Source organism: Teleopsis dalmanni, chromosome 2 (assembly GCF_002237135.1).
Source record: "Teleopsis dalmanni isolate 2A chromosome 2, ASM223713v2, whole genome shotgun sequence".
Lineage (NCBI taxonomy): Eukaryota > Metazoa > Arthropoda > Insecta > Diptera > Diopsidae > Teleopsis > Teleopsis dalmanni.
The window spans coordinates 193,269,521-193,284,293 of NC_051847.1; the positions used below are offsets into that span (position 1 = coordinate 193,269,521).

Consider the following 14,773-nt stretch of genomic DNA (forward strand, 5'->3'; position numbering starts at 1 on the left):
TTTTTTAACCAAGTTAAGATTGCTGTCTTATTCGCAATCCTGTATAATCCATATTGTGCGATTCGAATGTAGAAAATATATAATTATATTTTCATTAAATTTCGTGAAGAAACAGACTTAATGCTTACAATAAAAATGTTATTACTTTGGCCTATAGTAACCTATAGGATCAAGACTTTCAATATTTCAAGTGTTTCTATTCGAATTAATATGTTTCATTTACAAGAATAATGTAAACTCGGCAGGACTCAAGTTTGATTCCTGATACTTGCAGTCTCAAAAAATTATATACAAATAATTAAATACAATAATTAATTCCAAGGCCATTGATGATGGGTAATTATAAAGATTTGATTGCCACTATTAGCAATTGATTTTATTAATAGTAGTTGGGTACATCTGCCAAATGATAAAAATTTTGCTATCAAGTAGTTTAAGGAATTTAAGAGGTTTGTACCGTATATTATTATTCAGGTCGATAAGAAATACAGATGAGTGCAGAATATTAGGGATAAGATAATAACTAAGGGCCAAGAATTTAAGAGGTTTGTATCTCATATTATTAGACAGGTCGATGAAAAATAAAAATGGGTGAAGAATATCAGGGGTAGGATAATCACTCATTGTAAAATATGTTTTCGTTACGGATACCATTTTTTTCCTTTTATTTTCTCTTATTTTTATTTCAACGAAAATAATCGAAGGCATTTTTTTTACAAGGTAGCACGGAACAGTTAATTTCTTACTACATAACCAATTGTACCCTCATGTTTATACTTAACTTATGTTTCATTGCGAGTAGTAAAACATAGGTTTTCGAATTGTTCTAATAGATAATAGAAATATAAATTATTTATAATTTTTATACACTATATATAGTTTGGTTTTATGCAACCCTGGCTTAAGTAGCTTTTGCGAACTCGAAAAAAAAAATATAAAAATAACTGTTGATTGTAATTTGTTGACTGTAAGTTTATAGAAAGCTTACTGATTTTCGCTAAAATTAATTAAATTTTTAAAAGAACTTTTTTTTTGCTAAACAATAAATTCGTTTTTAAAGTTCATAAAAACACTTTCTAAAATGAATTATATAATAACTGAACTTGGACTTGAAATTATGGGATTCCAATTTTTTGATATTGACGGAGAACATTGCGATATCAATCTTCGCATTAATGATTGTCATTCATCACCTTCGAATAGTGGTCGAAATATGTTAGATATGTTGGATCTAGAACGAGACGTAGATGGCAAAATTGTTGTCAAGAAAAATAGTGAAAATAAAAAAATAGTGAATGAAGAAAATACATCCAAAAAGGCTGAAAAGGAAAATTATGATAGTAATTTAAACTCACAAAATGCTGATAGGGTTAACTCTAGCATAGATACAGATCTAGAAAAGGACGAATATGGCAAAACTGTTGTCAAGAAAAATAATGAAAATAATATGACAGTTAAAGATAATATATCCAAAAAGGCTGAAAAGGAAAACAAAGATTGTCCGTTAAGGTCACAAAATGTAAATCAAGTCATTTCTGAGAATGAACGAAATAATGTTCAAGTAACTAGCGAAAAAGCTGTAATTGTACAACAGAAATCGCTTGAGATCGATAATGCTGGTATATCGGAAACTTCATCAGTTGTTGAGGAAGAAACTATCAAGAGAGTCGAATCTTTAACTTTATCGAATAAGGGCGCAATTCCAAAAGTTAAGCAAACTAAAAAAGGCAAGCGAACTGCAGTTAAAGCCCAACAAAAACGAAAGGCGTAATTTATTTATTGACGATCGTCGATATCTGACATCAAATCTTTTCACGTGAAATATAACGTAAACAAATTTGACGAAAATTTTTTTTAAATATTTAATATTAAGACAATGTTATATTAATTTTTATATATGTATACATATTATATCTATATTTACCTTATGAAGCTTTATGTTATTTTATAATTCTTTTTAAATTTATTACTAATCGATTTGGTGTCATTATCATAATTATGAAGTAAAATTATTCTTTTATTAAAAAAAACGCTTTAGTACTATTTATTTTATGATTTCTACACTGTTGTTAACCCGATTCGTATTTAGTAAATTAGTTTATTTCTTAGAAATTGTAATACTAATAGCTAATCAAGAAAACTAGCTATTGGTACTATTTTAAAGACATATTCACACTAGCAGGAGTTTCGGGCTTTATGATAATTCAATTGTATTTACACTATCCTGTAACTTAAAAATAGATTTTTCTGGTGTGATCATATCATATATCAGAAACCGGTTTCAAGCGCCAAGTTTCCACTAGTACGAATAGGCTCTAATGGTTGCTATTTTGTTTACAAGCCTACTATTTTTCTAAGTACCTCGATGTATCTGCAATAACTATGCCGGATTAACTACGCGATAAGTAACGATAGATATTGCAGCCCAATATAGGCATAACTAATGCACTGACAGGACAACAGATACGCTGCATGGCTTAACTCTGACATCTGTGTGACTGTACTAGCGATACTAGTGTAACTGCAACACCGACGCAGATATGTTTCAGACAGTTCTGTTGCAAGTCTACGAAACTCTATCTTTTATTGCCCATATTTTAAAATATTGGGTCATTTTCATATTAATATATATATTACATATTTCTATATACATCAATCTACATATGCACATACGTATGTATATAACTATATCTTTACAGTAAACAACGTTCTAAGTCATATATAGCTGTAATAAGTTTATAGTATTATATAGTATATTATATAATACATATATATATTCATATATATTATATATATATGTACATATAGTAATATAATATATAATAAGAAAACGCATACTATGAAATTTATAAATGTGTATTAGTTCTACAGTTCCTAGAATTTCCCCAAATATTCATATGGAAAGAGGCGCTGCCAGATTTTAACCAAATTACAAAATTTTATAGAAATGTACTTACCCTATTTACATATATACTTACATATAATACAAAAATTATTGGTGTTTTAAACGTTGTATATATATCCATATATGTTTTTAATAAAAAATTGTATATTATAATCGATTTGCATCTCTACCCCCCCCCCCCCCCCTTTTGTTTAGAATTAATATATAACTCAAATGCCAATAATATTTTATTTTTCATCAAAATTGGTTAAATAGTTTCATTAGTTGAGTGCATTAACAACTAATATATATAATAATAATATGTATATAATTTTCTTATATAATTTTGTATATTATATTATATATTATTTGTATATTATTTGTATATCATCAGTATTACACAAATAAATGTTTTTAAATATAAGTCAAAATTATTTGAAACCAATATCGTTTGAAATTAAATTCAAATTTATTATATCAAGTTTTTCACATCTAACTTATATCGGTAAAAAGACCTATGAGTGACTAGACCATGCTAAGTAGTTAAGTTTACTTACCTATATAAGTGCACCGTTTAGTACAACATCTATTCTAAACATAAGATTCATAATGGATTATGTCAAAAATATAATCAAATACGATTTTAACAAAATTAATATATATTGTTGGATAATGGTTGATGGCTTTATATAGATACTAACTGAACGATAGGAGATTTCAAACTATTAAATATAAGGTAATATCTTTAACATACAATCTTGTCTTATTTCAAATATTAATCTTAAAACGGTTTTATACTAAAATCAAAAAATTTACTGCTTTTGGTGTATTTCGTGGATGGATACACCTGTGAACTGTGCCTAAAACTCTCTATATGTTCACACATGTTTAACTAATCAATGGCAACACTGCAAAGCGTCCTAAAATTCGTTTAAGTTCGTTAAATAAAAGTAAGCATAATCCTCATTCTTCGTTTATAGCTGCATCTGTAGGTATCTTGTCGGACACGGGAAGTAAGTTTACTAGGACGCTAATACTTTTTTGTTGAATTCTGCAATTTTATAACAAAATAATTTTTAGTTTTCAGGATGAATTTTATGGATATTGAAGCCGCTTTAGAATTGATGGGTGGTCAATTCTATGACTTAAATGGAGAACCAATCGCAATTAATTTTCGACATGCAGATGGACGTACTAGCCCTTTACGTGAAGGTAAGAATTTACTAGAAGTTCTAGATTTGACACGCGATGGAAATGGCAAAATTGTTGTGAAAGAAGATTGCGAGGAACAAGATGAAAATCAAATTGGGAATAAAAAAACTGAAAGTGTTTTGAAGCCGAAAACTACTGCAAGTCCTACAAATGTAGGAATTGGTTTAAAGTCTGTAGTTGATTCTGCTTCAAAGGATATTGCTGGTAAATTGTTGACTTTTGGTAAAGGTATTGAAAACTTACCAATGCCGATTACATCAATCCGGGGTCCAATATCTTTAGCCATACATTCATGTGATGCTGGTGGTAAGGACGCTTCTAAGCTTAAAACTTTAGAAGGAATGAAAACACTAGATATGCGTCGAGATGGTAAAAATGTGGATGCGAAACCAAAGATTTTAAGTGTATCTAAACAAGGTGACGAAAAAGTAGACAAAGACATCCCTACCTCTTCTGCTCCTCAGAGCCTTGGCATACAAATCACAAATGTTTTTGATCCTTCACATAACGAATCTGCTGAAGAGAATGAATTTGTCACTGTTGACTGATTTGGTTAGATTCTCATAATTTGAAAATAAAAAAATGAACATTATTAATTTCGTTTTAATTATGATCTTGTAGTAGAGGTGGGATTTTCATTGGTTATGTGACCATTTGTTTTTGTAGCTTGTGTAGTAGGAGACATTACAGATTCGTTTTCATCGTAAATAGTAAGTATCTGATACGAGTTTATAAGTGTTAATTGATCACTTTTGTATAGTAGTTTTGAAACTTAACTCCGTTTTAAAACCAGCCAACAGGACATCATTCCATATACATTTAATAGTAATATCGTTAAAATTAAGATTTTTCTTTAAGAATTGGTTATTAAGTCCTAGTGTTGTACTATTTATTTAAAATCATTATACCATAAATAATTAATTAATTATTGTAATTAATAAAATTATTATAATTAATAAATTAATTATTATAATTAATAAAATATTTTTAATTAATTATATAATTATTACAATTAATAAATTAATTATTATAATTAATAAAATAATTGTAATTAATTAAATAATTATTACAATTAATAAATTAATTATTGTAATTAATAAATTAATTATTGTAATTAAATTAATTATTGTAATTAATAAATTAAGTATTGTAATTAATAAATTAATTATTGCAATTAATAAATTAATTGTTGTGATTAATAAATAAATTATTAATAACTATCCCATTTTGAATTTACTTTTATTATTTATTCAATCACATCACAAAATAATGTAGTACATATATTTTAACAAGATATGTATGTCTATATCTATATAGCACCAAGGACTGCATACATGTTAACAAAATTGATTTAGTGAAATTATTGTTTATTTTAAATATTAGAAAATATTTAATAATTTGTTATTAAAAAACAAATTATTAACATTTTTGTCGGCTCACGACGATAAATCATATAAATTCTATAAGAGAAGTCCGTAGCTCTCTTATAAAGGTAGTGAGTGCCACATGTCTGTCAAAGTTAACGCGTGACTGAGCTCTTGGAATATCGTTAGCGATTCTTTTAGCGTCAAATAAATTTAATAAAATTTCTTATTTTTTACTGCAGTATAATGCTTTATGTAGTAGATAGGTATGTGAAGGGGAAGGATGATTGAGTCCTCCATGAACTAGCTAAGAAAACAAAGTAATTCCACACTTTCACATACTAATTCCAGCCAGATATACCTACTAATAAATGCCAATACCAATGTTGGATATATCGCCGTTTGTATTAAAAATTAGGGGCCCGTTTTTTCTTAAGCCCGTTTCTGGACAATTCAAGTCAAAGACTCAACAGGTGCTCTGTTGTCTCCACTTAGATTAATGGTAAAATGGAATGCAGAAAATTCCATGTACGATGTAATGTCGTGCTATAGTCTAATGACCCGTTAGAACAGATATCTTAGATGCATTCAATTTATTTCTGTTTAATAAGTTGAAGGTACTATATTTGGGACATAAGAGTCATGCAGCTCTTGATCTGGCTGCTGAAGAATAATTAGACCAAAATATGCAGTAATTTAAACTCCATCCTTTAAAGTAGACGCTTACAATTTCGAAAATTTTTTTTTTCGGATAGATCTAATATTGTGTGGTCGTTTTTGTATAACAAAAATTATGAACTTAACAACAAAAAATCAAAGAAAAAATTTTATATATAAGTTTACATATAAGTTTATGTTTATTTTTTTTTTATCAAATTAATAAAAGAAAAATGTTGAAATTAAAACCACTAATTTTTGGTTTGCTTTTGTTTATCAACTTCAAAAAAAAATAATTTTAGTGATATTTTGTTAAATATTGTGTTGAGCCACTGCGGTGTGGACTACATAATACGATCTATAATGTATCTCATAAACTACTTAGCGTGTATATGCGTGCTGCTACATTTCTATATATAATACATTATAATCTTTACAGAGAACTATATACCTTGTAGTTGTACTGTAAGTAATTAGCTGTCTTATTATGTCTTATAGAAAATAATATGCCGGTCGTTATTGGCCTCTATGCCTATTGACTTTTATCTGGCAGCTATATACTGGATTTAATATATTATAGTTCTTCATTTTCGAGGAGTACTGAAAAGTATATAGCGTAGCACATATTAAAAAATTCTGATCCATTCTATTAGTTGCTGTTCTGGTTATCATAACTGTCATTTCACATATGTATTATATATATATGTATTATATATTTCACATATGTATTATATATATGTAGATATGTGCTCTATATTTGACTTGTTTTAAATATTTTGTACATATAGCTAAATTCATTGATATTTCCATATCTATGGAGATTAAGATGTTATTTTGGTTGCACGATCCTGTAGTAGTCTTCTATATAGATTTTTATTTTTCTTCTTTATTAAAGGATTAAATCCTGTTTTGTTACACCAACTGAATTGGATATACTTATGTAAAATTATGACATGTCAAATTATTATGTTTCTGTAGAGCCAGACGTCCAGGATTCACGCCATCTTTCGGTGGCCGACCGGGTAATCTAGCGATTGTTAGTTTTTCTAACATTGCAGTCTTGGCCAGCCGATGATTTTACATTTTTTGAACATGCAGATTCCACTCCTTCCGGCTCCGTCTACTCCATTTAATTATTTCCGGTACCTTGCAGATTCGCCTAATGTCGTCACTGTGTATTCGATTCCAACGAGTGAAGCCAGCTATCGAGCACATAGTGTGCATTTCAGTTTTGGATATAGTATGTTCGATGGTTTTTATGTCGGCTCTTGTCATAGGTCCAACGCACGTTTTATTTATTCGGACTTTTCCTCTTACGCTTAGATATTTGTTTCGCTATATAGTAACTCTAAAACAATATGCTACGCGAGCCGCTTTGTTTGTTTGGGCGGGTGCTTCAGCACTTAGGACCTTTGATGACGTTATTTTAGCTTCAAAGTAGTTAAATTCCAAGACCTGCTCTGTAAGAGTATCGTACACTGCAAGTTTGCATCGAAGAGGCTGTCTTGAGATTGGGACTTTGTTTTTGAGGTGGATATTTTCATATTATAGATCGTCTTCATTATCTGAAAGTAATACGGCGTTGTCTGCATAACAAACTATTTTTATTTCATTTCTTAATTTGTATCCTCTGGCCACACTTTTCACCTCTGCAATAATCTCATTCATGATAAGATTGAACAAAATAGGACTGAAACTGTCGCCTTGTCAGATTGTAGAAGCAACCGGCAGCTGACTAGACATCTCGTTATTTGTTCTGATAGTTGTGACAGTTGTGACAGGACGTCAAAGTAGGACAAAATAGACCCGACGATCGCAGTGCCACATCCCCTAACTATAATAATAAGAGTCGATTGTCAACGTTACGCTTTTGTAAGACAGTTATTACGTGTTTCATGAGAACTCTATCGAAGCCTTTGGTATGGCTGAAAAAATATAGGTACGCTGGTATGTTGCACTCAATAATGTATGATACAAATAAAACAAAAAAATTCCAAATATTGATTCTCACCCTTCGAAGAGTTCTGCCTATTCGCTCATCTTCCATTCTACCAATAGAGTAATAAGCAATAGAGCGCTTATTGCTCTATTTGTAACAGCTGTCGTTATTACATTTTTCTATTGTTTTCTCCTCATAAGAAAATTAAAACATCAATTAGTAAATGATGCAATTAATTAAATTCCAATATTCCTAAACTATGCAGTTAGTAACACTGAAGACTACCAGAATAAAATTAAAGGCACACACGAAAGCAATAATCCTGCAAGTAACTTTGTGTCAAGGTCAGAATAGGTAGACACGCATTACGACGACGCTTAAGCACATTTTTGCAAGGTTACAAGCAATAAACAAAGCATCATACAAAACAAAAACAAAATATAACACCTCAGAGACAAAAATTGAAGACCAAAAAGGAATAAAAATTAAATGAAGCTTTGTTTCACACCGCACAATAACAGCACACACATGCACCCCAAAACAAGAACAACATTAATACAACAAATTTTATTAGTGGTGAATCTGCTCAATCCATGAAATCTAAGCGCAAATAAATACACAACAAAAAAAAAGGAAAGTTTAAGCAAATATGACAACATAAAATGACGTCATATATAGTAAGTGACACAAAACTTCTTAGCGTAAACAATAATAATAACAAAACGCAAACGAAATACACAACAAAACAAATTATAAAATACAAACAATTATAAACAAACGAAAGAAGAGAAAAAAAAACATTTTGCGTTTCGTTTTGTTTTGTTTTGTTGCGTTCGGCGTTTATTGCTGAAATGCTTTTGTTTTGTTTTTGTAAAGAGGTGAAGCATGTGAGGAAATGCCCCAACGAAATAGAACATAATTTATCTAAAAACAAAGTGTTCTTTCGTTTTGTTTTTTTGTTTTTGTTTTCTGCTGTTTTGGAGTTGAAATTAAGTAATCTGGCAATCAGTCACATTTAAGAGTTGGTGCGGTGAGGTTGTTTTGTCGTTAGGCAAGTCTGAAATTCGCATTTAGAGACGTTGAAAATGTTGAAATTGCGCGTTGTAATTCTGTGAAATCTTTTAGAAACGCGTTTTGATTAATTTTTTAAAAGCACGCAAAAACTAATGTAAATTATTTTAAATAAAAATATACCAGATTTTTTTTTTTTGGTTTCAAAAAAGTGATATACAATATGTGAATATTACAAGAATTTAAAATTAATAAATTTTATATCATTTAAATATAATATAATAAATATATGTAATAAAAGCTACTTAGTAAAAAAAAAAATTATTTTTATAAAATTAATAATTGAATTTATAAAATATTTTAATACAAAATTTAAATACTAAAGTAAATAATTTAAATAGAACGAAGAAATCTATGTGGTTTAGTTTTTTTTATAATCAGTTCTAGTCTATATTTTACAAAAGAAGTAACAATAATGGGTGTGATAAAAAACTACAAGGAGGGAAACCTAACCACTGCCGATATTCAAACAGTTAATAGTACGTACATATAAACTCATATACATATGTAATATTAAAAACATTTATACATAATGTGTAATCCTTTTATATATCTCTGAATGTTTTTTTTTTATGTGTTTTTATGTTATTTATAGGACATTAGCTTATATTCATTTTAAAATGGGTTAAAATTAAAATGTGATATGAAATGATATTGTTTTTTTTTTTATTATAAACTGGATGTGCAATATAACCGTTGACTACTATATTATATGGCTTGGCTTGTGATTTTTATTCCTTGCTTGCTATGGGTTTCCAATACTACACTGACGAATACATAACGAATACTAAACGCTATGCTTAATCCAAACTTAACCAGTACTTGGTTATAGGATTTATTGTACGCACTGTTAGATAATTATACAGCGAATGCCAGATAACTATCCAGGGGTGCCTCGTGGAGGCTGTGTGACAACTTGGATTGAGAACGACAAGGATTGTGTTTAAGTTTAATGCATACATTATCTTGTGTACTCGTGCCGGCACCCCGGTCTCAACCGGCACCCCAAATTAATTCATTTAATAAATTATTATAATTAAATTATAAAAATGCAATATATAAAAAAGTGCAATATATATTATACGTCTTGGTTGGTGATCTTTATTACTTGTTATTATAATGTTTTATTATTCAAAGTTTCTCAAATTAAAAACGTTCACCAGGTTGTTCATTATAATTGCATTGTCTTATATATAAACTAACTCTTAGTTGTACTCTAACCAGCGAACACTTTTTTGATGACACTTTTAGATTTTTTTAAAATAAAATATTAATTAATAAGTAGCGGATTAATGTTACAAATAAATATAAATAATTATGGTCTTTAACATTACGTTTTTTTTTGTTTTAAACTGAAAGTACAATATAAGTATTTATTATATATCGACTTCCATTGTATATATTATACGTATTGTCCTGCGATCTTCGTTGTTTGTTTTTATAGTATCATTATTCGAATTCTCTCAATTTAAAACGTTCATTACGTTGTTCATCATATTTATTTCGCTTTATATTTAATATTACATAACTTTGAATATTATAAATATAATGTCAACAATGAATATCTATAAACTTGATAAATTAATATAAATAAATTATAACACTTGATCAGAAAAGTCTCTGGTACTACAATTCTCTGTAATAAACTCAGTCATTTTTTTACATTTTTTTTATTAGAAAAAGCAATCATTATAGCTTGACGCATATAATACATTATGTTAGATATACAACTAATCCATATCAATGTAACTGTAATGTATTTCTATTATTGATTAAACAGAAACGTAGATTTACTATGTACTTTTGAAAAGCAATGTTTTGGTATGGTAGAATATCAATCTGAGAGACAAGATCTGGTTATAACACCATTATTCTTTTCGTGTGGGTGAATGTTTCCAAAATTTTTCTACTTCAACAAGTACTAAATTCGTTTTTTATTAAGTTTTCGCCAAATTTCTGTTAATGATAATAATACTAAATATTGATAAATGATTATTTTTTATTTGAATGAAATGTTGATATATAATTTTTATTAATAACTTATATCTAATATCTATAATATGACCAGACATTCTGGTTTTACAAAACTCGAACTGTTAGATATATATATGTATATATAAGTAGTAGTTTACTCTGAACTTATAGCAATCGGGTATAAAATTCGAATACCTGTCTGACTATTTGAATAGTTATCCATAATAACCGTGCGTAATTGTAGTAGTAATTGTACTTTTAGAGATTCTATTAATTCTTGAAATTCTAAATGTTTTAACTGATAGATAATTAAGTCTAAATGGCCACGGGTGCGCACCGTTACTATGGATCTACTACTCTGATAACTGTGAGTAGTAAAATAATATGCATTGTTTTTCCGAGTAGAATTCATAGTCTACTTTTTTAATATTGATTTGCTATTAATTTTCAGATCAATTTGATTTTTGACGTTTAATAGAATTTTAACTCAACAATTTTTAGGAGCCCTTTTGTTTGAGAACCTCTTAGCTATTAGTTTCCGTTATATACAGTAATGTCTCCTAGGGATCGCTGGTATAAACTAACCTAACCCATAGAATTTTAAGAATTTTTGTTGAAGATATATGATTAAAGGAAGAAATTCATAGATTAAAAGATTGATTTGTTCCTTTGACGTTTAACAGATATCAAAAACTTTTCACTGAGAAACATAATAAAAACCGGTAAAACACTAACATAGGATTGTTTCTTAGTTTCTGCAGATTTAGCATATTTTGTAATTATTTCTAAGAAATTTTATATATAAAATTAAAATTTTGAGAATCTTGATAAATCACAACAGGGTTTCCTCTATATACGGTAATCCCTTCTAGGAATTGCCGATATAACCTAACCTAACCTATAGAATCTTAAGAATTTTTACCTAAGATATATGATAAAAGCTAGAAATTCATAATTTAGAAGATTGATCTGTTTCTTTGACGTTTGATAATTTTTCGGATATCAGAAACTTTTCTCTAAAAAGCATATTAAAAACCGGTAAAACATTAATATAGGTTTGTTTCTTAGTTCTTGCGATTTAGTATTTAGTCATTTAAATTTGGCTTATTTTGTAGTTATTTTTAAGAAATTCTAAATATAAAATTATTTCAAAACTTCTACTCTAAGTTATTTATCTAAATTTTAAACTAAATGAATCTAACAAAGTAAAATATTAATTAGCACTTATTTTCTCATCTATTAACAAGAGTATTTCAATTAGCTCATCCAATAGCTTAGTAAGTAACAAAAATGAAAGGTCATGAATACACATATTTCAAATATTCGTTCTATAAAAATGGATTTGTATAAGAGCTTTATTGAACCTGAACATCTTCAAAAACAATCTTGTAAATGATTTATCTATAGTTTGTATCTATAAAAATTGCTATAAAAATGTTTTGATTTTTATTTTTAAAAATATTACTGTATCAGTTTTAATTAGAATAAAAAATACATGAGAATATTTTTCAACAATAAATAAATAAAAATATTAAATGAATGTATATATATATTATATGGTATACAAAAAAAAACATTTTATTATATTCTCTCATGGATGATCATAAAAATATTTTTAAAAACAAAAATTACATTAAAAAATCCATTAAAACATGTCTAGCACCTTTCAGTCAGTACATTATAATGCCAGTCAACATCTTTTCGCCAAAAAGACGAGTACGAGTACTCCCCGCTTAGAGATTCTGCTGCTCTAAAGAATTATTGCCATTAAAATCTTCCCACCCATTGATGCGTTGTGTACTCGTATATCAACTTATGAATGAATTCTGTGGTGTTCAAATTTAATTGCGTCCATTTCAATTAGATAAATAATTTATGCACTAAAATTTATTTATTCGGTGAAAAAATATCTACTTTGTTTATTGAAATAATTACATTTTTACAAGTGAGAGGATGCCACCACCAGCAGCAGAATTGAGATACAAAACATATTTTCATGTGAAGCTGGAAAAAAATTGATTGCCACTTTAGAATTCTAAATATATTTTAAATTAATATGTATTTTTGAGTTATTATGATATGACATCATTTTTGTATAATTTTTTTGTCTAATTCTAATTATAAAATTTTATATTGCTCTTTAAACTTTACATTTACTTTACATAATTTAAGCTACCTTTCCGACTCATTAAGTCAGATATTCTGATGTGATTTGCATACAAATATGTATATAGATACACTATTTGTAGACTTTACGGGTGAGAAAAAAAATGAATGAGAAGACCGCTTTTTTAATTATTTTTTTCATTAGGTTAATATTCTCATAAATACAAAAAAAAAAAACTGTTATAGAATGTAAATAATATATGTATGCCTCTGTAAGACCGAACTTACATCATCAATAAATGTTTTTATTGCTTTAGAAATGAAAATAGATTGCTACAGGTTTTTTTTTTTTTTGTGGAACCATCGTAACCTTTGAAATTTTACTTTTATTTAATTGAAAGGAATTTGTACGAACAGAAAAACGTAAATAATAAATAGTGTATCTTAAGATGTGTATATACTGATGTCATTCACTTTAAATTACCAATGAATGAGTTACCTATGAGTTCATTATCGAACTACATATGTTTGAACTACATATGTTACAGCATAAATAACTACAAGTGTATGACGTATAGGTATATATATATTATTGCAATTCTAAGTAAAGATATAAAAAAATATTTAATATACAATATAATAAAATTTTTTTTTTTGTAATTATTAATTAAAGTTTTAAATGCTAGATTAAAAGTTATAGAGACATACATATATGTAGTCATTTTAAATGACAGATACAAGTTTGTATGAATAGTATATAGTAAAGTTTTGCAATTATAGTTTTAAAGTTTGTTGTATTGAGGCCAAATTAGTTGTGCCGTAAGCAAGCAACTATCTTATGAAAAAATAAATAACTAAATATATTTATTATGTTGAAGCTGTTTAGAGCTAGTGCACTTAAGCACTTTTACTCTTTCTTAACTCGAAGTATTTTCAAAACCCTTCTTTATACCTTGACTAGATTATTGTTTATCACTTCATCAGACTAAGCAATAATTGACCTCAGATCTGCATATCTCCCCGAGGAGCCTGTAACCATTTTGAGATTTGATAACGCGGTTTTGATAAATCTGTCAGCTTTCGTAAATAATTTCAAGGCTCTATTCTTTATGTATTTTTTGATGGGATCAAACTTGATGTCCATGAGGATGTCCTAATGTACCATGGAACTTTGAAAAGTCTTCTCAGAGCCTGGCTTTGTGCAATTTCTAGCTGGTGAATAGTAATGTTTGAAGCTTTGCTCAACGTTACACAACCATATAGAACTGACGGACGAATTGTTATATATCATATATATAACAATTCGTTATATATCAGTTTCCTGTTCTTAGCATAGAGATTTTCATTTCTGAATAGCGGTTGTAGGTGATGAAGAATTTTGGTACAGCTAATTCTTTTCAGTTGAACATGTTTAAGCCATGTGAATCGTTTGTCCAACGTGATGCCGAAGTACGAAGTATTTTTAAAAATTCTCGTGACCGAAAAGTTTATTTTAAATAAAACGCAAAATTCTTAATCTTCATCAATATTTATTTTATCTCCTTCAAAATATGCTCCATTAGAAGC

The 14,773-nt window shown here is 28.1% G+C and overlaps 1 protein-coding gene across 1 annotated transcript in view; it reads left to right on the forward strand.

Annotated features, from left to right (window-relative positions):
* Positions 1-14,773, forward strand: part of LOC119676470 (aldehyde dehydrogenase-like) — a 33,409-nt gene that overhangs the window by 14,939 nt on the left and 3,697 nt on the right. The window contains exon 4 of the mRNA XM_038087709.1: positions 10,740-10,743. Within this exon, the coding sequence (XP_037943637.1) occupies positions 10,740-10,743 (4 nt within the window). The remainder of the gene's footprint in view (positions 1-10,739; positions 10,744-14,773) is intronic.